Source organism: Camellia sinensis, chromosome 1 (genome assembly GCF_055761805.1).
Source record: "Camellia sinensis isolate YWXY chromosome 1, ASM5576180v1, whole genome shotgun sequence".
Classification (NCBI taxonomy): Eukaryota; Viridiplantae; Streptophyta; class Magnoliopsida; order Ericales; family Theaceae; genus Camellia; species Camellia sinensis.
In genome coordinates, this window is record NC_138961.1 from 22746448 (window position 1) to 22771458 (window position 25011).

The 25011-nt window shown below is 30.6% G+C and overlaps 1 protein-coding gene across 14 annotated transcripts; it reads right to left on the minus strand.

The window, feature by feature from the left end:
- LOC114285059 (chorismate synthase 1, chloroplastic) lies at positions 1-23786 on the minus strand. 14 transcript variants are annotated; one of them, XM_082923232.1, is made up of 14 exons: positions 12283-12376; positions 11176-11369; positions 10727-10877; positions 6041-6117; positions 5716-5774; positions 4456-4539; positions 4256-4348; positions 3830-3910; positions 2902-3033; positions 2528-2630; positions 2343-2437; positions 1895-1960; positions 1339-1423; positions 1-390 (listed from the first exon to the last, which is right to left on the minus strand). In XM_082923232.1, the coding sequence occupies exons 6-14, from the start codon at positions 4525-4527 to the stop codon at positions 239-241; spliced, it is 879 nt and encodes a 292-aa protein (XP_082779358.1). In that variant the 5' UTR covers positions 4528-4539; positions 5716-5774; positions 6041-6117; positions 10727-10877; positions 11176-11369; positions 12283-12376; the 3' UTR covers positions 1-238. The 14 variants fall into 14 exon arrangements, with proteins under 14 accessions (XP_082779358.1, XP_082779327.1, XP_082779354.1 ...); XM_082923201.1 differs by having other exon boundaries at positions 1-492; XM_082923228.1 differs by lacking the exons at positions 11176-11369; positions 12283-12376 and adding an exon at positions 23581-23786.
- Positions 23787-25011: the final 1225 nt, after the last annotated feature.

Genomic DNA, 25011 nt, shown 5'->3' on the forward strand with positions numbered 1-25011 from the left:
AGGCCCAAATAACCATCCTACGAATTTATTTCTCATTATTTAGAGCAGTTTCAGCGTACAACAAAGCAAGGGGAAAACAATGCTTGAACATGACACCCTCCGATGGCGGGTTTCATACAGAAATTATAAACGAATCACTCGATTAAAACATAGAATCTTGGGAATTTAGGAAAATGGTGTGAGCTAAAGAAGTCGGGGAGAAGGTACCAGAGAAGACGAGGCAGACACTCCGCACCTTTTAAAGAGCAGTGGCAGCAGGCTCAAGTAGTCTTGGAAACTCCAAGGGTTCCTGTAATGCTGGATTAATTGGAAACATTTGACATTGTGCATAATGTGCCATCAGTTGATCCACAAGCACCAGAGCCACCATTGCTTCAACCACTGGCACCGCTGCACCATCACAAGCAGCAAAATGATCCATCAACAAACTATTAGAGGGTGTTTTCCTTCTTCCCTTATTGTGATTAAACAGAACGTGCAAGCTAACTGCTCCTGTTTGTATGAATATCATAATATAGTTCTTGTTAAGGGTCAGTGAAAAATAGGCAAGGATCCCCCTGCTTCTCACGATGAGTACGCATAAAGAAGCTAGGTCATAATTTTAGGTTTAGATTAGAACATTTGAATATAGAAATATTATTAGTAAAATAATGGAAATTGGAATTACTAGATACAGTGAGTTGAAGGAAAATTAGTATAGCGTGCTTGTAGAAAATTAAGTGGGTGGGTGATTTAACAAATGAAATAGGAAATACCAAGTATAAACCAGAAAAAGATAAACGTAAAAATGAACACCTTAAAGCTAATGTAGTAACAATTATGAGAAAATGAGACATAACAATGCTCTAACTAAACTTGGAGTTGGGGAAAACAATAACCAATGTGATCAGTGCTTATGTACCCCAAGTAGTGTTGAAAGAAAGATAATTATGAGAAATACATTTAAAAGAGAAGATAATTATAGACAAAAGGCGGAGGGTGGCAACTGGGACGGGGTAATTTCCCCCCACTAAGATTTGGAAAAAAGTATTCTAATCACTTGTATTGCCATTAAAGAATGATACGATGACTATTCATGTAACTGAACCCAACTAATTGGACACAAGGCTTTGGTTTGGTTTGGTTTGGATATAATCCTTGCAATAACTGATCATAGCAACCATATATAGCTGGCCATCCTGGCATTAGTGAATATAAAGCTCCAGGCTGCTATGATCTAACCCTTGTCGTTAGTTATTGCAAATTAGCAAGAAGTGTAATACAGAAAGGAGTAGCGAGGGAAAGTTAAAGAGGATGGCAAGGGAAGAATAAGAGAAAACATGTCCTTCAAAGACAAACCTCGTGGTACAACACAAGGATCTTGTTGACCTCGGAATATAAGCTCCGTCTCTTGCTTATCTCTTGTAACTGTATGCTGTTTCCTCTGCAAAAGCATCAAAACAACAATATAGCATTAACAACTTGTGTCAATAAATCATGAAACTAAACACAAACAGCTCTACAAAAATCAAAATGTACACATAAATGTGCAGTGCTCTCTATTTTGCTGAAATTTAACATAATTTGAATCCAAGAGAGGCCCCGTTTGGTAGAGCTGTGGGAAAGTGATTATAGCATATAGCTTAACAGCTTATACCTTATAACTGTGAACATAAGCTGATTTTTGACTTATAAATTAAGCTTCTCTTCCCCCCACTCAAAGAATAAGTTGATTTTTGGCTTACAAAAAGTTATAAGCTGTATTGTTAAGTTGAACCAAACACGTCAAAATAACTTAAATTAAGCTAAAAGCTAAAATAAGTTGAAAATAAGCCCTAACAAACAGGGCCAGAGAAGCGCTGCAGCAGATTATTCAGCACCAAATGTTTAACACAGAGAGAGAGAGCAAGCTTACTCTAATTGTAGGCGTTGGTTTGAAAGCTACTCTCATGTCTATTAATTCTCCATTCGATATTCCACCCTGCTCATAAACAACAGATAATCTCAATCTCCTAGTAAAATATATTAAATGGCTTACTATACATGCAGAACATTAGATAACTTGATACATCGTAGGGTGTTTCCTAATCATTTAAGATTTTAAGATGGATGATGAACTAATATGGTATCAGAGCTCCGACTGTAGAAGATCCTAGGTTCAAGGTTCATAATCTGTGTTTATTTCCTTGTTATATTTTCTCCCAGTTCACTCAATTTGTTTCTCTCCACGTGCAAGATGGGGTTGCACATGATGGGATGGTGTTCGATACCTTGATATACATTTTCAGGCTCATTTTCTAACAATTCAAGCTTTTGGGACAATTGGCGATCTAGCACAAAAATGATAAAGGTTAAAAAAATACCTGAATCCCACCAGAGCGGTTTGTTCTGGTTCTAATTCGGCCATGTTCATCTATAAAGAACTCATCATTATGCTCACTCCCAGTCAGAAATGTACCTGAATGTTTTCATTGAGAAACAAAACATAGACGCCACAAAAAATCCATCAAAGAAAAGAATCATCTACACAATATAAGTGTATATACACCTGCAAACCCGCTTCCAATCTCAAAGCCCATTGACGCAGGTAAGGACATAGCAGCTTTAGCCAGCTCAGCTCCAAGTTTATCAAAGACCGGTGAACCAAGCCCCTGACATAGAGTAACAAAATTTTCAAGATTTTTTACAACAAAGAAAAATTCCAGGGAGTTTTGCAGTGTTGAATGGCAAGGAACTGCTGAAGTTTTAAATTATACACACAGGTTTTGTGTTGTGGAGCATGGTTTTAAATAATGCACATATTGGTATCAGTAATACAGTCATATATTGGCCGATATTAGACAGTATCGGCCGTTGTATCAGAAGTCTAAAGTTCTGATACACATTGACCAATATTAAAAACTCTGATGGGCAAGAGCTTACACCTGGAACATTTCTGACAATGCATGTGACAATACCACCAACAGAATCTCCTCTCACTCGGACATCATCAATGGCAGCAATCATCTTCTCTGCGTACTCATGATTCGGGCACCGAACAATAGTACTCTCTATCTGATAATATTTACAAGAGAAACTTCAATTAGGTTAATAAGGCGAGTAAATAACAACTATAAAAATAAAAGAACAAATTGAACAAGTTATCGGCAAAATTGAGAAGAAAGAAATGGAATTAATTTAGAATTCCAAGCCACGTTGGTGCCAATGTCCCATGACATCTCTTGAGGAGGTTATGAGCTCAGCCTCAGTGGGCTCACATGAACAGCTAAGTATGGTGGTCTGGCCAGTTAACATGCTTGACATCATTGGTCTGAGCCATGGCACCATAAGACGAGCCATAGCATAGGTATCCCGAGCCATGAGCACCGCTCAGCTGAGCCGAGGCAGCTCAACATGGCTTGATACCCCCTTGATTCAAGGTGGCTCCGCTCAATAGCAAAATGGCTCGATACCCACATACCTCTCTTCCCCCCCTCCCCCTTCCTGACCCAACCAAGGGACTCTCTACCACACCATGATTCCCTTATGCCTCATTCCTCATATCCAATGACTTATGACCTAGATGATTCAAGACACTTCTATCTTCAGAAATAGGGGTAACATTACTTACATACATCTCGCCCTTCTCAGGCCCCACTTTAAACAAAAGCCTCGTGCATTCGGTCTCCTTTTTCTCTATCTTTTTTTTTTAAAAAACCGATTAGAATCAAACAACTAAAAAGTGCCTTAGATTTATAGAAGTGTTAAACTCCAAAAGTTTTTTAGAAGTCAACCTGCTTTGGTTGCATTGCCCTGGAGGTTAGGACCACAATCCTAGGGAGGCGAAGAAAAAGAATGAAGAAATTATTACCTGATCAAGAGTCAGACTCTCATGATCAACAAGATCCTTTGGAAGTACAACATCGTGGACTTGAGAAGCATAAGCAAGAACCTGAGACATACAAAACATAAGGGCATCAATGGAGAACCAAAGAAACATCATTTCTATACATAGAATTATAGATTTGCACCATTACTTTTACATACATACATAAATATATAGATGTATCTTGTATGCAATACTATATTTTTACATATTTACTCATCCACTCCAGCTCTATGGCACAGCGTCCAGACTGCCTACCTACTACCTCACCCAGACTCTACCATAAAGCACGAGCCTTGTTCATTGGGTACAACATTTATCTGTGCATATGCACATAATACACCCTCAGAATGGCATTTGGAAAACAAAAGTAAAGAAATTAACTGTCCATCACACAATCAAATAACGCACCACAGTTCCTGAAAATTGCTTAAGAATTTTCTTAGCAACAGCTCCAGCAGCAACTCTCCCAATAGTTTCTCTAGCTGAAGATCTACCACCACCCTACAACACCATGATGATGCAGCCAAAAAATTAGAACACAGAATCAATATAGAACTGCAATTCCTTTACATTCAGCTTATTATAATTATGACTCTGGAAGAATTTACCTGAACTGATCTCACACCATACTTGAAGTCATAAGTGGCATCTGCATGAGAAGGCCTATATTTTATTGACATTTCGCTATAATCCTGGAAATCCAATAACACAAATCATGAGAACAATTGCATTTGTTTACTACAAGTGACAAAAATGTGATGATCAATTATAACACTAGATTAAGATAACTTACTACTAGGTCCACTTAAATACACCCTAATAGAAACTTTACCATCTCATCTATCATCATGGGCTCATTTGGAATGTGGTGGAAGACAAATGCTTCCATTTCATCCACCATATAAAAGAATAATTTCAGCCACTCATATGGTATCATTACCACCACAAATAAATGAACCATTACCCAAGAAAATGATAAATAAACTAAGCTTTTTTTGCTTCGAAGGAAAACATTTTTCACATTGCTGGCCTGTGGTAAGATAGAAAACAAAAGTCATCAAAAAACGGTTTTTTATGTTTGGACAAGAAATATTTTCCACTCCGAACTAAAGTCTTAGCAAAGCCCAAGCACCCCACCACCACCACTACTCACACAAACATTAACACATTAGTTTCAAGACTACAACTAAACATAGTAAAACAAACCTTTCATGAAATAAACAGTTTCTTGGAAAATGCTTTTTAAAAAGGGTAAACTACTAATAGGTCCTAATAGTCAGACTTAATTCCCATCAAGTCTTATTGAAAATAAATCTTGATAAAATTGTCATTAAAAATAATTTTTTTGTGACAATTTTTTACATACATCGCTAAAAATTGACAATTAGTAACTTTTTTTTGACATAATTTTTATAAATTGTAGCTAAAACTTATAATTAGTGACGTTTTTTTATGACAAATATTTCCCTTAGGACCTATTAGACAATAAATCTACTTATTAGGACCTACACGTTTACCCCTTTTAAAAAAAATAATTTATTTTCCGCTAAAACAAACGGACCTATAAAACTTTATTTCATGGTAATTTCAAAACCAGTCTTCGATAAGAAATGGAAACAGAGGCTTTTGAAATGCAGCAAACCGAAAAGAATTCACAAACTTCAAATGCTATGTTGATGTAACCCATAAAGGACTAAGTTCAATCACAGTGGCAATGCACTCTACATGTTTGATCTTGTACAAATTGAAATCAAATGTGGCATCACAGACCACCCAAGAGGTGCCTAACTGATTGGAAGACACTCCAAACTAAAGCCCATCAGCCCATTGAATATAAGAAGAAGAGGGCATTATATGGGTGTACTCACATGTCCTCACTGATCTGTGTTGGGTACTTTTACCATGATCGGAGATCCAGTTGTGATGCCTGTAATTAATAAAACACCACGCTGATGATGGTTAGTTGGGGAATTTTAAGGTTTCGGAACTCCCACCAAGTGCTATAAACTATTTGGGTCACGCTGGTGGGCTTTATTTGAGATTTACCCCGATCCATGTGGGGAGGGTGCTTTGCATGGGTCTCAACATTAGTCAAGGCCCGATCATAAAAATAAAAAAAACTCCAAGAGATCTTCGGGTGGGAAAAAAAGAGAGGGAAAAACACTTAGTAATTAAAGCAGAAAATGACCTAACCTTCAGCAATGCCGGAATATATTTGGCATTCATCGGTCTCTTTTCGAAGCGTAGTTACTCTGCTCTGACCTGGCCTCCTGTGTCCAACAACTTCAATTGTGAGGCCATCTCTAATCCTTAAATTTTTTATTTTATTTTTTTTCATCAAATTTACTCTAAAATATCTCCAATCCTTTCATGTTTATTAAATCAATGTTTCATCAAATTTAATGAATGAAAATTTTGAAATAAGAGAGGAATTTATTTTTTATAAAAAAAATTATTGAAAAAATTGATATAATTCATATCATACCAAAATTTTTACTTAAATTTAAAATCAAATTAAATCAAACATTTGAATTTGAAGAGAGATAAGTAACCACACGGGAAGGACCCGTGGCTGCTCAATGCGGTCAGCTTTTTTTTTTATATATATATATATATTTTATTTTACGAATTGAGATTTGATTTTAGATTACAAGGGGCGTCGCATCGACGTCTAGGTGCGGTGAAAAATGAACAAAAATTCTCGCGTTTTTCTGAATGAGCGCGAGTAAAGAAGTTAGTCTAAGACTTAGATTTAGGATAGTCACTTGGAATATAGGAACTGTAACTGGTAAAACGATGGAATTGGTAGATGTTATGATTAGGAGAAGAGTTAGAACAACATGCGTATAAGAAACTAAGTGGACAGGCAAGAAAGCTAGAGAAATTGAGGATACCGGCTTTAAACTGTATTATAGTGGTAATGATAGATGGAGGAATGTGATAGGAATCATAGTTGCCAAGGGTCTTGTGGAAAATGTAGTGGCGGTCATTAGGAAAGGGGATAGAATTATGTTTGTTAAACTAGTTATTACGCCCCTCAAGTAGGATTAAATGATCAAATTAAGAGGGGATTTTTGGAGCAAATGGATGAGATCTTACGGAGATACCTGTAGGCTAAGAAGCACAGACACTTCTAAAAAGGTAACGTATCCGTGTCGTGTCCGTGTCGGACACCGACACTCTTTGGACACTCTCCCGACACGTGTCCGACACTCTTTATAACGTGTCCTATCTTTTAAAGACCCGGACACTCTATGGACACTTGGAGGACACACGTGTCCATCTCTTAAACACACATGTCTATCAATTAGACACATGTGAAACTAATTATAAGTTTGAACAAAACAACTTAAGATACAATAATAAAACAAAAATCATATAAATTTATAGGGATTAATGTCATATTGCATTTTTTTATTATTTTTGAATGATATATTCATATATATAACATATAATAAATATATAAAATTATATATTTCATGCGTGTCCCCCGCGTGTCGTGTCCTACATTTTTTGAAAATTATCGTGTCGGCGTGTCCGTGTCGTATCCGTGTCGTGTCATGTGTCCGTGTCCATGCTTCTTAGCCTGTAGGAGAAAACCTAGTTATAGGTAGAGATTTCAATGGCCATGTAGGTATAGATAAATTAGGCTATGAAAGGTACATGGTAGATATGATTTTGGTGATAGAAATAAGGTTGGAGAGAGTATTTTAGATTTTGCATTGGCTTTTAACCTAGTGGTGGCCAATACTATGTATAAGAAAAGGGAGAGCATTTAATAACCTTTAAGAGTAGGTCAGTTAAGAGCCAAATAGATTACTTTTTAGTGTGAAAAGTGGACCGCCTAAAATGCAGTGATTGTAAGGTGATTCCTGGAGAGAGCCTGGCCTCTCAACATAGGATTTTGGTACTAAATTTATGTTTTAAAAGGCAATACCAAGCTAGGAAAGATGGTGGGCGTCATAGGACGAGATGGTAGGACCTAAAAAGGGATAAACTAGAAATATTTAAGAATAGAATGGATAAGGAAGGTGCTTGGGACTTGGAAGATGATGCTAATACTATATGGAACTCAATAGCCAACTGCATGAGGAGAAACTCAAGGGAAGTGCTTGGAGAGTCGAAAGAAACAGGACCCAACTCTAGGAAAATTAGGTGGTGGAGAGAAGAAGTTCAAGTGGTAGTTAAGGCAAAGAAAGAGTGCTTTAAAAAGTGACAGAATGATAGAACTAAGGAAAACCTTAAGAGCTATATATTGGCTAGTAAGGAGGTCAAGAAAGTAGTGAGAGGATAAGTTGAAAACTTATGATGACCTATACACTAAACTAGATAGTAAGGAGGGAGAGAAGAGAGTATACAAACTTGCTAAGATACGGGAAGAGAAAAACAAGATATTTTAATCAAGTTAAGTACATCAAGAGTGAGGATTCTAAGGTATTGGTGAAGGATGAAGAGATTAAGGAGAGATGGAGGAACGATATTGAGAAACTATTAAATGAGGAACATGAAGATACGCCAATAAGGAAAGAAATAGTCAGTAATACGATAAACTAAGACTATAGGTTCTATCGCAGGATTATGAACTTTGAAGTGAAGATTGCACTCAAGAAGATGAAATCAATTAAGGCTTTAGGACCCGATGATATCCCTATAGAAACTTCAAAGGGTTTGGGTAAAAAGGGGATTGTTTGGTTGACTAGGTTGTTTAGTAAAATTTTGTTGACTAGGAACATGCCAGATGAGTGGAAGAAGAATATTTTAGTGTTAATCTATAAAAATAAAGAAGATGTTTAGAATTGCAACAACTATAGAGGAATCAATCTAATGTGTCATATAATGAAAGTGTGGAAGAGGATGATGGAACGCTAATTGTGAGACATAACAGAGGTGTCAGAGAATCAATTTGGGTTTATGCTTAGTAGGTCAATAATGGAAACGATCTATTTGTTGAGGAGAGTAATAGAAAAGTATAGAGAAAAGAAAAGAGAAGAGACATTCATATGGTGTTTATCGACCTTGAGAAAACATATGATAGAATGCCTTAGGATATAATATGGTGGGTGTTGGAGAAGAAATGAGTGACAAAAGATTGCATTGATGTGATTAGGGACATGTATGAAGGGATGATGACCACTATTAGATCGCCTGTTGTAAAGACAAATGAATTTCCTATCATTGTAGGGTTACACCAAGGATCTATCTTAAGTCATTCTCTTTTCGCGTTAGTTATGGATGAGTTGACGAGAAATATTCAGGATGACGTGCTATGGTATATGCTTTTTGTAAATGATATCGTGTTAGTGGATGAAACTAGAGAAGGAGTTAACACAAAATTGGAGATTTAGAGAAAAATACTTGAATTTAAAGGATTCTAGATAAGCAGAACTAAGACAGAGCACATGGAGTGTAAATTTAGTAACAGTAACAATGAAAACAGAGGAGAAGTGAGGATTGAGAATCAAGAACTGCTTAAGATTGATCATTTTTGTTATTTAGGGTCGATTATCACAACAGCAGGGGAAATTGATGCGGATGTGGCCCATAGGATTAGGGCGGGATGGCTTAAGTGGAGAAGTGCGTTTGGAATACTGTGCGATAAACAAATACCCACTAGACTAAAAGGTAAATTCTATAGAACGACTATTAGACCAGCGATGTTATATGAGATGAAGTGTTGGGAAACCAAGAACTAACATGTAGATAAGATGAGTGTTGTTGAGATGAAGTTACTAAGGTCTATGTGTGCCAAAACTAGACAAGATAGAATTAGGAATGAATGTATTCGGGAATAGATAGGAATAGCACCGATAGAAGATAAGTTGAGAGAGAATCGATTAAGATGGTTTGGTCATATTCAACGGAGACCAATAGGGACAGTAATAAAGAGATGCGATGCCGTGATGGTAGATGGAAGTGTCAAGGGATCGGGTAGGCCTAGATTAACGTTAGCCAATGTTGTAAATAGAGATATGAATCTATTTAATTTGACTAACGAAATGGTCTTTGATAGAACCGCGTGGAGAAGAAGGGTTCATGTAGCCGACCTCATTTGATGGGACTTAAGGTTTGATTTGGTTTGATTATTACAAAGACCTAGATATTTTTATTTATTTATTAAAAGATTTTGTTAGCGTTTACCTTCAAGGCATATATTAATTAACTTAAAAAAATTATACATTATGTATAAAAGTAAATGCAAATATATATATGTATATGTTTAAATCTTCTACACACTTAAAACTCCTTATTATGGTCATCAAAACTCAATTCGGCCCAACCTGGTTGTAATTACATATTAGAAAATACTAGGCTTTGTCATTTATATGGGTAAATGTGTGAAATGTATATCAAGATATTTAAAAATTGTATAAAAATATTTTGAGATGCGTATGAATTATATTAAAATTCTAACTTCTTTTTTTTTTGTCATTTTGTAGCTATTAATGATAGCCTGGCATGACCGCTTATTTTTGTTTCAATAAAAAATATATGTTTAAGAAGGGAAAAAACAAACTATTATGTTTAAACCTAGGTTGTGATTAATAAATACAAGTGTTTGTGTCAACTAAATTTCAAATTTATTAATATTTATTTTTCAATGTAATACATAAATTTGTTAGACAGGTTTGAAATGAAATTTTGAAGAGGGGTTGAATTGGGCACAATTTTTTTTTCCTAATGTAGGCCCACCTCGAACCCAGCCCAACAATTTCCATTTTTGGCAGGGATCATGTACATTGTTCTTCTAACATAATTTCTCCAATCATGTTCCCAACTACTTGTTTCAAAATGCAATCAACAAAAATACTATAGACAAACAAAGAGGAAATTTATAAATTTGATAAGATGAAGTAGAGATAAAAACAATTTCACAATTACCTTCTATTCAAATCAAGTTGAATATCAGCTTCAGAGAGGGGAATCTGAGGAGGACATCCATCAATCACACAACCAACCCCACACCCATGAGATTCTCCATATGTTGTAACCCTAAAGTATGTTCCAAATGCATTCCCAACTGCCTGTATTTCTGTCAATACAATATAGAGAAAGTCATATGTTAAAACCAAAACCTAGATTTGATCCTACTGGTTCAACTATGGTGTACACAAATTATAATTTTTGATACCATATCTAAAAAATAAATACATAAATATGGTCATATTAGATGGATAGTAGGGAAAGAAAAAAAACAAAAAGAGAGAGAGAGAGAGAAAATTACAACCAAAAAAAAAAAAAAAATGGAAGGAACAAAAGAGAATCTCAAATCAATGGAATGTTTTTCAGAATTGTAATAGAAATGAAATGGTCAAAATTAATTGCAATACCATGCGATATTTCGATGAAATGACCAAAAAACCCCTTTCATCTATTCTATGCAACTCCAGTGGCCTTACTTGCTGCCGGCCACCACATCAACCTTTTTGGCGCCGGCAATGCTCAAATAAGCTTGCCCATCCTCCTAGAACTGCCATCACCCACCACAGCATTGCCGACCACCACCGACAGCCACAACCCCTCCCTACCAACGAGTTCAGATTGTTAAACTTTAAAGATCTCAATTTCATGGGTGAAATTGGTGAATTGTGGCACAATGATCTGAATCGTCCATCTCATATGACAATATGAGCAGATATAACTAATCACATAATATAACACATGAACGGCATATTTCTTACAAACCTAACATATACACCGTGTAATAAGAGTATAGAGTATCATTATCAAGCTCATTTTTTTTCAATTCAAAAGAAAGAAGAATCGAAGGGAAAAAAAAATGAGCACAGAAACAAGCTCATTAGAGCTTTCTCTTGGCTATTTTATAGCAAAAAATATAGAAACACACTCTATCAAACTCAATTACGTACTTTAGTTGAATATCAAACCACTACATGTAGCTAGGAAAGATGACTCAACAAATGAAACAAAGAATAAAGAGTTTGTTGGAGAATGTATTTGAAAATATGGTTAGCTAAAATAGAAAAATAAATTTTTAGTTAAAATTTAACTAAAATTTTTACTATTTTGATGGCGATGCTCTAATAATAAGACGATCGGTGTAGGATCAACTTAGTTTTTTGCATGAATAATTTTTTTAGTTAAACTGTATAAGACGAATGATTTAAATATGTAAGTCCAAATTAATCTACTAATGGATCTAACTTCACTGTGAAGTTCAGATCTTCAGCAAATATGGACTCCTAACCAACAGCCCCAGCCAAAGCCCTATGTCCACCACCAACAGCCTCAATCCCTCCCTCTACTCCCCCATGTCCACCAACAAAACGCTAACAACCCAAACAAACAAACACGAAACTTGATCCACCACCATCTCAGAGAGAGAGAGAAACCCCAAATCAGAGATTTGGATCAAATCTCAGATCTCAAAACCCCAAAATATATATATATATATATATAGAAAGCTGGTAACTAACCCGCGGTGATGGTTGGTCGGGGTGACGTTCACGGTGGCATTGAAGAGGCCATAAGGGTGGGTCGGCGGCGGCGGGAGGGGATGCCGGTGGTGGACAGATAGGGGGAAGGGCTGTCGGCCGGTTAGGGTTCTAGGGAGGGAAAGAGAAGAGAACCTATTTTGGTTAGGGGTGGGCGCGGGTCGGTTGCGGCCACGAAACCTCCAATCCGCCATCCGTCCGCCAGATTGGCGGATTGAAAAAAATCAATCCGCATCCGTCCGCCAATCCGGCGGATGCGGATTGAGCGGATTGGCGGTTTGGTGGATGGATGCGAATCGGTTTAGCGGTTTGAAATTTTATAAATTTTTAACATAGTTCAACTTGTGCACTTCCTCAAAAAAAAAAAAGAAAAAAAAAAAGAGAAAGTATTACAGTCAATGACTTAAAAAAGTATTACAATTATTGCATGCCCCATCCAAAGAAAGAAAGTTTGAAACTTTAGAATATCACAATCACTGCATGTCTCATCCACATATTACAATCACAGCATGCCTCATCCACATAAAGTATTACAATCTGTGGTTCTTCAAATATAAAAACAATTCAAACCACAAAAATCATGAACAGAGCAATAATTGAGATTGTATGTCTCTGTATTATTATATTTATATATGTTTTGAAAACTAAAACCAACTAGCATATTTCATATTTTCTATTTATTATTTTTAGAGTTAGATTTAAAAACTAAAAAATATAGATAAATAATACGTTTACTTTTTTCAATTTAAAAAATATATCAAGTTGAAAACTTTTTTTCAACAGAATATTTGAACTCTTTTTCAATTGAAAACACAAACAAAATATTTAAACAAATTGAAAACATAAAATCTTATAAATTACTAAGGGTACTCGCGGTTTAGCGGTTCGATTGCGGCCAAAAGAACCTCAAATCCGCCATCCGTCCGCCAAATTGGCGGATTGGAGAAAATCAATCCGCAACCGTCCGCTCGTCATCACGCATCCGTCCAAAATGCAGCGGATCGGTTTGGTTCGGTCGGTTTTGGCGGATCGGTATATCCGCTGCCCACCCCTAATTTTGGTAATTTTACAAAAATTACCATTTTTTTTATTGGTTAAATTACAAATACAACCTGAAGTTTGTTTAAAATATACATTGCTCTATGTAATTTGAAAAATTAAAAATATTCTTTTATTAGAATTTTTTATTTAACAGAATTAACTAAAAAAATAAAATTTATAATTACTCTCTTATACAATATTAAAATTGCCTAAATTATTAATTGAAACATATTTTTAACATCATTAAAAACTGTTAATTGACTTAATAATTAATTAATAAAGGAGACAATTTATTATGAAATTATAATCCTGCTATATTTATAATTTAACCTTTTCTATTTTTATTTATTTTTGTTGGAAACTTCCATGTCTACTGCAATTTATTTTGATTGAGTTGGGAAGGACCATATTAGTCCATTTTTTGAATTTTTTTAGATTATAATCAATGTGTTTGGTTTAAATTTTTTGGATTAAATTTTTAAAAAATTGAATTTTTTGATTTTCATATATTTTTTTGTTTTTAGTGAATATTTTTAAAATTGTAAACATTTTTTTTACTTTTTTAGATACGCATTACTTAGATGTATCTAAAAAGTAAAAAATTTATGAAAAAAATATTTTAAAAAATTAATAAATACATAAAAATATAAAAATGTATTGAATTATTGTATTTTTGGTATTTAGTGAATTTTTAAAAGATTTTTTTTATATTTTTTTTACTTTTTAGGTGTATTTATGTTAGATTTGTCTAAAAAGTAAAAAAAATTGCTTAAAATATAAAAAAAATTTCAGTAAAAACAAAAAAATACAAAAAATAAGAAAGTAAAATTTTCTAAAAAGTATTTTTGAAAAAATGGAACCAAGATTATGTTTTCTGAAAAGTGTTTTCAAAAAAATAGAACCATGTTTTTGGAAAAGCGATTTTTTTTTTTTAATATCTTCTGTAAAAATTATATTTAGGCCAAGTTTGGGTAGACTAAATAAGTCTACACTTTTTATCTTTTTATCTTTTTTGGGTCACATCAATCAATATCTCTTCTCTACTTTTCTACACATCTTTTTATAAAAAGTAAAAAAATACACTTATTTAAAACATCTCAAATAACTCCTTATTTCGCTCTTCCTAAACAACATCTATATGTCAATATTTTCTCTTGCTTGCCATTTTAAGGTTGTTTGGCAACCTATTTATTTATGGTTGTTTTGCAAAGTCTCAATTTTAAATTATTTATTTATTTATTTTGTTTATTATAATAATATGTACAAAAAATAAAGACTCTAAATAAATCATAAAACTAATAAATTGATTTTTTTACACCCTTTTTTTAATTTTTTTGAATCATATTATCTTTCTATTTTTTATACATTTTTTTTTTGTAAAAAATTAAAAATTATTAAAATAGTATATTCTCAAACTATAAGATCAATTATAAAGTAGGGTCAAATTAGAGTTAATTTTAGTGGTAAATGAGATCACGAAAGGTCAATTATATTTTCAAAAAACAATCTCATTTTTTGTATCCAAATTTACTCATAATGGAGGTTCGAATTTTACAAATTGACCTAAATGAGTTATAAAATGCTAGAAGACAAGATCCAGATGGTGGATGGGGAGAATTTTAAAAAAAATAGTACTAATAAAATCCACATTTTTATAGATATTAAAAAAAAAATTTGATTCATCCATTAAATTTAATTTCACTTGAATTGCCTAAATTACATAAGTCTAGGGGTGTAATTTTGGTCCGTGACCACGGCGCGGCCCGAAACCCGCCCGCGGCTCGAGGTGGGCTCAGCCTGTTTAGGCCCGGGCCCAAGCCTAATCCGAGGCTTTGGGCCAGGGCCAGGGCCTGGGCCATCGTTTTGAAGCCCGACCCAATCTACGGGGGCTGACCCGCTTGGCCCGGCCCATTGGCTTGCTTAAGGCCCGCCCAAAAGCCCGGCCCCACCCAAGGCCCAGTGTTTTTTTTAATGAAAAATAATAAAATTTTGGTGGGAAAAAATAAAAAAAAATTTGTTTAGGCCCGCCCAAGCCCGAGTCTAGGTCCCGGCTCGTTGGCCTGCCCAAAGCCCAAATATCCCTGGGCTTAGGCTTGGGCTTGGGCATGTGCCTAATTTTTTGGCCTGTGGCCGGGCCAGACCCGATTTTTTAATGGGAGCCCGCAAGGCCCGACATGGGCCCGGCCCGGCCCGAGCACAAATGGGCCCGACCAGTCCAGAATTACACCCCTACATAAGTTAAACGATTGCTCAAACGATCGACATCACTCTCACCAAGTGCGATTGTCACTCTTGTCAACCGGCATTTGCTCGGATAACTGCTTAGACAACCAATATGCACAAATTCAAACGAGTTCAAATTCAGTAGATGTAACAATGCACAAAAAATAATACTAATAAAAGCCACACTTTTATAGACCCATTAGGAAAAGGGAAAATCACTTGATAGTGTGGGACATAAGAAAAAAAATTACACAAACATAAAATAATGCAACTCATCTTGTGATTAGATGCAACTCAAATTCTGTGCGGATGCAACTCTGAATTGCACCTCTCCAGATTTGTGTAATTTTTTTTACTTCTGAGTAATTCCCCCTTAAGAAAAAAACCTTCAATCTCTCTCTATGAATCAGTTTGTAGATATGGAGATTGTTTTATATTTTATTAAAATCTTCCTAGTTTTTTTTTTATAATTTTTTTTTTACTCTAAAAAAGAGAATTGATTGGGGCATTTTTTATTGGAAAATGTTAGGAATCTTAAATATTTTATCAATATTTTTATCAAATATCTTACATGTGAGACATTTGATAAAAATATTAGTAAAACATTTGGAGTCTGAATCTATACTGTTGTTTGGGACATTAAAGGGTGTTTTATGAATGGCATTTTTTTTTTTCCTTTTTTTTCATCTTTAGTGATTTTTTTTAAATTTTTCAAAAAAAAAATACTTTTTAGATTCATCCCGACAATATGGACCGAAAAAGTAAAAAAATCTCATATAATTTCGCCAAAAAAAAAAAAAATTAAAGACAAAAAAATTCTAAAACAATAGATTTTTTTTTTTTTTTGTGGCCAAGATAGGCTTAATAATCATAGATTTAGGGTTTAAATTAGAATAAAAGGTTGTTTGGGTACATACTAAAATAGGTCTTTTGGCTAACATCTAAAAAAGTTGATTTATTGGCTTATTTATATCATATTATTTTTTAATTTTTTTACATGTCTTTTCGTAATAAGTAAAAAAAGTTAATTTTAAGTCATACCCAAAACAACGTTTATTGTTTTTTTTTTTTTTTCACATCACCTTTATATTTTTCTGCATATTTTTTTCTTAAAAAAATGATATAAAAACTCACTTTTTAGACTCATTTTCTAGAGCTAATGATATTTAATATGATTTGTTAATAATTAGAGAATATATATGAAAGAAAATTTTGCCTTTAATATCTTAATAATTGATTGTCATATCATTGAACTTGAAAATTGAATCTAATTTTGTGTCATCAATAGCAATACTCTTTCATAAAAAGTCAAAAAAATTATTAAAATAACATATTCCCAAACAACTTAACACTTTGAAAAATATATTCATTTATTTTATTATCAAATAAGGAAAAAAAAAAGGTGAAAATTTTGGGGATAAGTTTCTTTCCATACTTCTTTTGTAAGCCCTAATTCGGATTTGTACCAATAATTTAAACCATTTATTTCGTAAGCTTAGTAATAAAAGTCATTTATACAAAAAATGAGTTTCATCAAACAATTATAAATTTAAGAAAAAAATCGCATTTTATTTTATAAAATGAACAACAAATGTAATTGTGAACTTGAGCCATCCACTTTGTAAAATAAAATATTTTTGTTTTTGTGTTTATAATTTTTCGATGATACTTATTTTTTGTATGAATAATTTTTATTATGAAACTTATGAGATAGATGATTCGAATAATTTGTATAGGTCCGAATTAGGGCCTACAATGTTTTGCAAAGTGTTTTTTTTTTTGGCTTTTTTTTTTTTTGTCCTTTTGGATTTATTTTCATCTTTAGTTAACTTTTTTTTAAAAATTTTCAAAAAATTTTAAGTTTCTAAATTTAGCTTGATAAAATAATTTTTTTAGAAAAATCTAGAAAAGACAAAAATAAACCAAAATAAGTAATCTTTTTTATTTATTTTTGTCTTTAGTAATTTTTTAAAAAAAAATTCAAAACAAATATACTTTTTAAATTCGCTTCGACAAGACTGACCCAAAAAAAAAAAAATTGACATGATTTAAAAAAAAAATATTAAAGACAAAAAATTCTAAAAAATATGACTCTTTTTTTTTTCTTCCCAAAATGGACCATAAGGGGTGTTTGGAAAGTAGGCTAAAATAGCCTCAAAGTAGAAAAAAAAAAACAAAAAAAACATAAGCAAAAAAACAAGTGCGACACATCTCCAAGCAGGTCCACGTGAGGACAAGTGCAACCCATATCCAAGCAGGTTCACGTGTAGCGTAACAGGGCTGGCTCAGGTACACAAAAAGACGATTTTGTCCTAACATTGTATTTGATTAAAAAATTTAAAAAGAAAAATAAAAAAAAAATATGAAACATGAATAAAAAATATTTATATTTTATCTAATTTCATATATATTTATTTTTTCCTTTTCTAAATTTCTTAACCATACATGTTTTTTTGAAAACAAGTACAATCATTCAATTATTAAGCGTAATTTTGTCATTTCATTTTTCATATAATTTTAAACATATTTTTTAATATAACAATTAATCAAAAAATTCAGCTCACTTTTTTAAACACAAAAATTAAAATAATTTAATAGTTAATAAAAAATTAAAAAATAATTACTTCTCAAAAACCTCCATAAAGAAATGAACGTACAGAGGAAAGACTATTTCAAAAATTTTGCTCAAGTGGACAAAACACTCGCCCAGTGTACCTTGTGGTGAGTTATAATTCACTTCTCAAATTATAATTTTTTTTTTTTTTTATAAAAAAAATTATTTATAAATAATTTTTATTAAAAAATTGATTATAATCAACTTTTTAAAATAATCCTGTGACATGGGTCAGATATGCTGCAAGTAAAGCTGTTTAGGTGACGAGCCATTATTGGTTGTGGGGCATTGTTACAGACACCAAGATCGTGTCGGCTTGTCGAATTGGATTATTATGGCGGTGGATCTCATCTAAAACGTACTTGGTGATGATTTGAGAGGAAAATTTATAGTGCAGGGATTTAATAATTTTTTTAAGTTTTGTTTGAAAAGTAAGTTAATTTTTTTGAATTTTTTAATTATTTTAATTTGACATTAAAAGTCTTAGTTTGAAGACTTTTGATTTTTTTTATTTTTTTATGAAAAAAAGAATATAATGATTATGAGTTAGATGTGGTATTTTATTTTATTAGAACTAAAACATTTATTTTGTTTTTTTGTATCTATATTAGTCCTAAACCCACTTCCCAAACAATACCCAGTAAGAGAATTAATTTGATTGAATTTTGAATAAAATTAGAAAAATAATAAACGGGTTAAGTTTAGTTTATATAAATTTTTATTTTCTTACCAAGTGTACTGGTTTATTTTAATATTTGTTTTACTTTTTTTAATATAGAAATGATTTTTTTATTTATTTTATATAAAAATAATTTAATAATCTCATCATTAACTACTAGCAGTAATATGTGCTATGTACGAAAAAACAGACTATATACATTTTGTGTGATAAATAAATTATTCCAATTTTGAATTATGTTTTAATAGCGGCAAGTTATGATATTAGATTGTCCTGGTAGATGTTAATCATAAATAATCCACAAAATTTCACAATAAAATTTGATATGCATAAAAAATTGTTAATTATAAAGATTGTTGGGATAATAGTGTCACAATCACTTGATAACATAAATAACTTGTATCAAACTATAGTAACATGCAAAAAAACAAAAAACAAAAAACAAAAAACAAAATATTAAAAGAAAGAAATGCTATAAATTTAGAAAAATTATCATAAATTTACTTAAACTTTTAAATCAGTGGTTTATATTATTATTGTGGGACCAAATTATGAATAAATCTTAATTTTTAATTATAATTTCTAAATAGTTTTAAAAAAAATTTATTCTAATTTTGTTAACCTACTCATAAAAAAAACTTCTCAAATAAATCATTAATTGATCCTGTTAAAAAAACAAAAAAACAAAAACAATGTATTAAAAGAAAGAAATTCTATAAACTCAGAAAAATTGTCATAAATTTACTTAGACTTGTAAATCAGTGGTTTATATTATTATCGTGGGACCAAATTATGAATAAATCTTAATTTTTAATTATAATTTCCAAGTAGTTTTTAAAAAAATTTAATCTAAATTTGTTGTCCTACTCATAAAAAGAACTTCTCAAATAAATCATTGATTGATCATGTTAGCAACTCTCTATCATTGATTTCCTCCATCAATGACACATGCATATAAATCTTTCTCAATAATCAGTTTCTCCATAACTTGAATAATACTTGCATAGTTCTTACAACATTTAAAAAGCTTAAATCAAGTTAAGAATTTCATAAGATTATAAAAATTATATAAGAAAATAGTTTTAATCCATTTTATTTATTAAAAAAATAATTACAAATTATTTGAATTGTTCTTAAATAAATATAATAAATGATAGCTTTAATCATTATATACCAACAAAAAAATTATATATGTTGGTCAATGAAAAAATAATCGAATGCAACTAAAGTCATGGATATTGAATTAAAGCATATAGAGTCTAAATTGATAATATAATCTAGCAAATCAACAAATAATAACAGAAAGATATCGACAACTATGTAGCACTTCCCTACCATTTTTTTTATTATGTTTATTAATTTATATTTTATTAAAGTTTTACCTATCTCGATTTTTCAATAAAATAAATACCGAGAAAACAAATTTAATAAGAAATTGGTTCTAAACTTTATTTAAAAAAACAAAAATTTCAAAGAGAGAATTTAGAAAAGTGATTGAAAAAATATTATAACAAATGACAGTCTTATAAAAAAAAGAAAAAGAAAAGACACATAGCAGTGATCCAATACAAATTATTTTTAATAACTAAGAGAAAGAACATCAAATTATTACCCTGGATAAATATAGTGACGAAAATTAATTTTGTGAAATTTTTGTACTGCCTCTTCCCATGTAGCCTTAATTATTTCATTATTAATATTCTTCTCATTTAGTGACAACTATTTATTTTATTTTATTTTATATATTTATTACTTAGTAAATAATAACAAATAATAAAAATTATGAAGAGAAGGTTAAGAATTTAATAAGAGATAAAAGTTATAGATAAGGACATTTTATAAGATAAAAAATTCAAAATAAAAAAGGATAATATGCGATAGAATGAGAAAAAAATATAAGTAAATCAAAATAAAGATTTAGATAGATATGTTTTTGATAAATACAGATTAACAAATCATATCTTTATTTAAATTTTATTGTTTTAATTTTTTATAAATCAATTATTTAATCTTTATCTTTATCTATAGACCATGAAATTAATTTTTATGAATTATTTATCAATTTTTATATGTTTATTTATCTATAAGTCAGGTAATCAATTTTTTTAAATAATTCTTTTAATTTTTATCTTTACCTATAGGTCATGAAATAATTTTTCATAAATTATTTATGAATTTTTATATGTTTATCTATAATGAAATTAATTAAAGTACAAAATGAAGCGCAAAAAAAGGGAGTAATTTTATTTTTTTTAAAATCAATTTTTTAACATTTATCTTTATTTGTAGGTCATGAAATTAATTTTTATAAGTTATTTATCAATTTTTATTATTTCAATTATGGGAAGAAATTTTAAATTATCTATAAGTTATGAAATTAATTTTTTTAATTAATTATTTAATTTTTATCTTTATTTGTAGACCATGAAATTAATTTTCATAAATTATTTATCAATTTTTATATGTTTATCTATATGGAGGAATTTTGAAATTCAAATCTTTATCCATAAACCATGAAATTAATTTTCATTTTAATTAACCAAACAAATAGAAAATGGAGGAAAATAGACAACATGAAAGACAATCAAAGAAGGTTGAAAACATGAAAGACAATCAAAGAGGGTTGACACATAAGAAAAAGAGAACTTTAAAATTATGAGAATTTAAGAATGAATATTTGGAGATTTTTCCTAACACAACTACATTTAGTTATATATATAGTATAGATATAGATAGATCTTTCACACTATTATCAAAACAAATACATTTTTACTTAATTCCCACACTAACAATTCTCACATTAGTAATTTCTTTACTAATAATTCTCTCACTAACAATCTCATGCAACCTACTCTACCAAACAAACGTGACCTGAAAAAATGATCAAGTCACACATGCCACACATCAATCATAAATTATAGGTGATTATTTAATGGAGAAATTTACAATGTGCACCTTTTTAAATAGTGCACATTATAAAAAAAAAATTATAATTTTTTTATGATGAACGTTATAATTGTTTGTGATGTGTTTTATAACATTTTATAGTAAAGTTATAAATAGTGAATTTATGATATGCATCTTGAAATTAAGAATGATAATGTTATGATATTTTTGTGATTTTTGTTATGACACTTTGAAATTGTGTTATGGCATTTTCAACTAAAAAAAGTTATGACTTTTATAGTAAAAAAGTTATGACACTTTGGATTTAAATTATAAAATTTTATAAAAAAATTATGAAAAACATACCATATACACATTTTTAAAGGTATACATTGTAACATATCCCTTATTTAATAGTCTAAAAGTACGATCACTTGTGTTCATGATAGTATGACCCTTAAAGAAAGTGGAGTATTATTTATTTGTATGTGATGATTAAAAAATATAAAGAGACATAATAAATAATGATTAATGAAAGAATATAACTACGTGATACTTCGTAACTATTATATAATTTTCCCATAAATCCTATCTTTCTTTTTTTAATTTTTTATTACTTAATATAAAATTATAAACTCCACCTCTTTCACTAAAAAAAATTTATGGGACAAGTGAGCATGGAATAGTGAGCATATTACTGTTCATTTGTGTAGAACTTATGTGAAGTGCAATTATTGACCTTCTTCAGTGGCATTCCATTCAAGAAAATAAAGAGTATCACAATTCAAGAGATAAAATTTGAATTAAAAAAAAAAAACAAAGAGATAAAAGGATTATTTTTTTTAAAATGAATAAATAAAGAGAAAAATGAAGCAAAAATAGAAGCACTGTGCACTTGACTTTAATACTTTGAATTTATCCGTAATATTACTAGCAATTTTAGTCAGAAATATTAATAGGAAAATATTATAAGTCTCAAATTTTTTATCAAACCAATAATTAGATGTCTCACGTGGGGGTAGACTCTACACCATATGAGATATTTGGTCATTTATTTGATAAAAAATTTAGTATCCTTAACATTACACATATAATATGTTCATGCATTTTATGTATGTAATAATTCAATTTCAACCGCACGTTTTATATTTCGGGCAAAATTGTGAACAAATTTTTTAAACTAAATTCATTGTGAATATATAGCAAATACAAAGAAACCAAACCGACTATTGGTTGCTAAGAATTATAAGAAACAAACAAAAATATTAGAGATCTTAAAAATTCTATCAAAAGTTTTTACCAAATGTTTTATATGAATATGGGACACTCATATTGTACGGGTCTCACAAACATTTGTTAAAAAGTTCGGTAAAATTTTTAAGATTTTTAACATTAGTCTGAAGCAAACCTTGTAAGCTTTTATCTATCATATTTATTGTGTTTGATTAACAATTCTTGTATTCCTAACAAAATTGTTTGTGGATTTTGGCTCTATTTGAAAAGGTGGTTATTTTAGTTGATTTTTTTGACTTTTTAATTATTTTAATTTGATTAAAATAGTTGTGTTTAGAAATATAATTTTTTTTTATAATTGATTTTATAGTTGTGAGAGAAAAAATAAAATGATTATATATTAAATATAATATTTTATTTTATTAACTATTTTAACTTATTTTTTCTTTATTATTATTTTAATAAATAAATAAATTAAAAAAATAACCTGCCAAACAGGGCCTTTGGTTTCTTGTCCTACCATTTTCTCGGGAAAATAGAGTGGCATGTTGGAAAACATAGAGAGAGGAGGGAAAGTAAAGTAATGGAATGGTGAGAAACACACCGAGCTTCTTGGGAAGTGATTGGCCATGAGAGAATTGGAGGCTCCGAGAAGATAGCTTGGAGAGACGTGACTGTCGCAGAGACCCGAAACCAGAGAGTCCGACAGAAGATGTAGGTCCGAGAATTGATTGGTATAGAGAGGTAACGCCATTTCTTTCTCTCTCTCTCTCTCTCTTTCCTATTCTGTATTCTACCTTATTCTACAATAGTAATACAATACAATTCAATAACGATATTTATAAGGCCGGTGTGTTGTGATGTGGTCACTATTGTAATTTTGGCCTATTTTGAAAAGTAGTTTAAATGTCAATTTTGTAATTTTCTTTTCTTTTTTTTAATGTGTAAGAAATAAAAAAATAATATGATTTAAAAAAAATTAAAAAATTAATAAATTAAGAGGTGCTTTGGAATATTTTAAATAAATGTATTTTTTGATTTTTTATAAAAAAAATATATAAAAAAATAGAAAAAATGAATGAAAAAATAGAGAGATATTAATAAATGTTGATAAATATTGACTTAAATAAATATATATATACAAAAAAATATATATATTTTCTAATACATGCGAAACCCCTGCGTAGTTACTAAAAAAGACCTTTGCGTGGGATTTACGGATTTTTAATTTGGTGTTCAATTGCCGGATATGGAAAAAGTGATTGACGGTTAGGGATATGTATATCTTATCAGATAGTACAATATGGCATTTGTTTTTCATGATATTTTTTATTAAATAAAGAGAAATAAAAAAAAATTAAATAATGCCATAAGTAGAGTAATATTATAAAATGAGGTCTTTTCAGATTATTTTTTTTCTTCAACTGATGGTTAAAAATAATTATATCTGTTTATTTTATTATAACTAAATATAGGTCCCATTTGAGATAAGTGTTTTGATTAAAATAGTTATAAGACAAAATGTCATATCTAATTTATAATTATTTTATTTTTTCTCTTACAAAAGTCAAAAAATTCAAAAAAGTCTATCCCAAATGAAGCTTTTTAACATAAGGCTAAAAAAATTAAAAATTCAAAAAACAACCCACATCCCAAACGAACCCATAATATATTATTGTTTCTATTTAACCATTTATCTCATCTATTATTGGTTTCATAGGCCCTGTTTGGTAGAACTGTAGGAATGTGATTATAGATTATAACTTATAACTGTTAACATAAGTTGTTGCAGCTGTGGGATTACGAATTTAAGCAGTAGAGTAGTATTTGGTTGATAAGTTATAAAATAGTTTTTTACTGTATAATTGTCCTTTTTGCCCTTATATGATATAAAAATGATAATTTTGTCATTCTTTTTTCAATTTTAATTTTTAAAAATTATTTCATTAATAAAAGTTAATATAATTACTATTAATTAGTATCAATTAATATAAAAATCGATAAATTTTATAAAAATGTAATGGAAGTATTATTG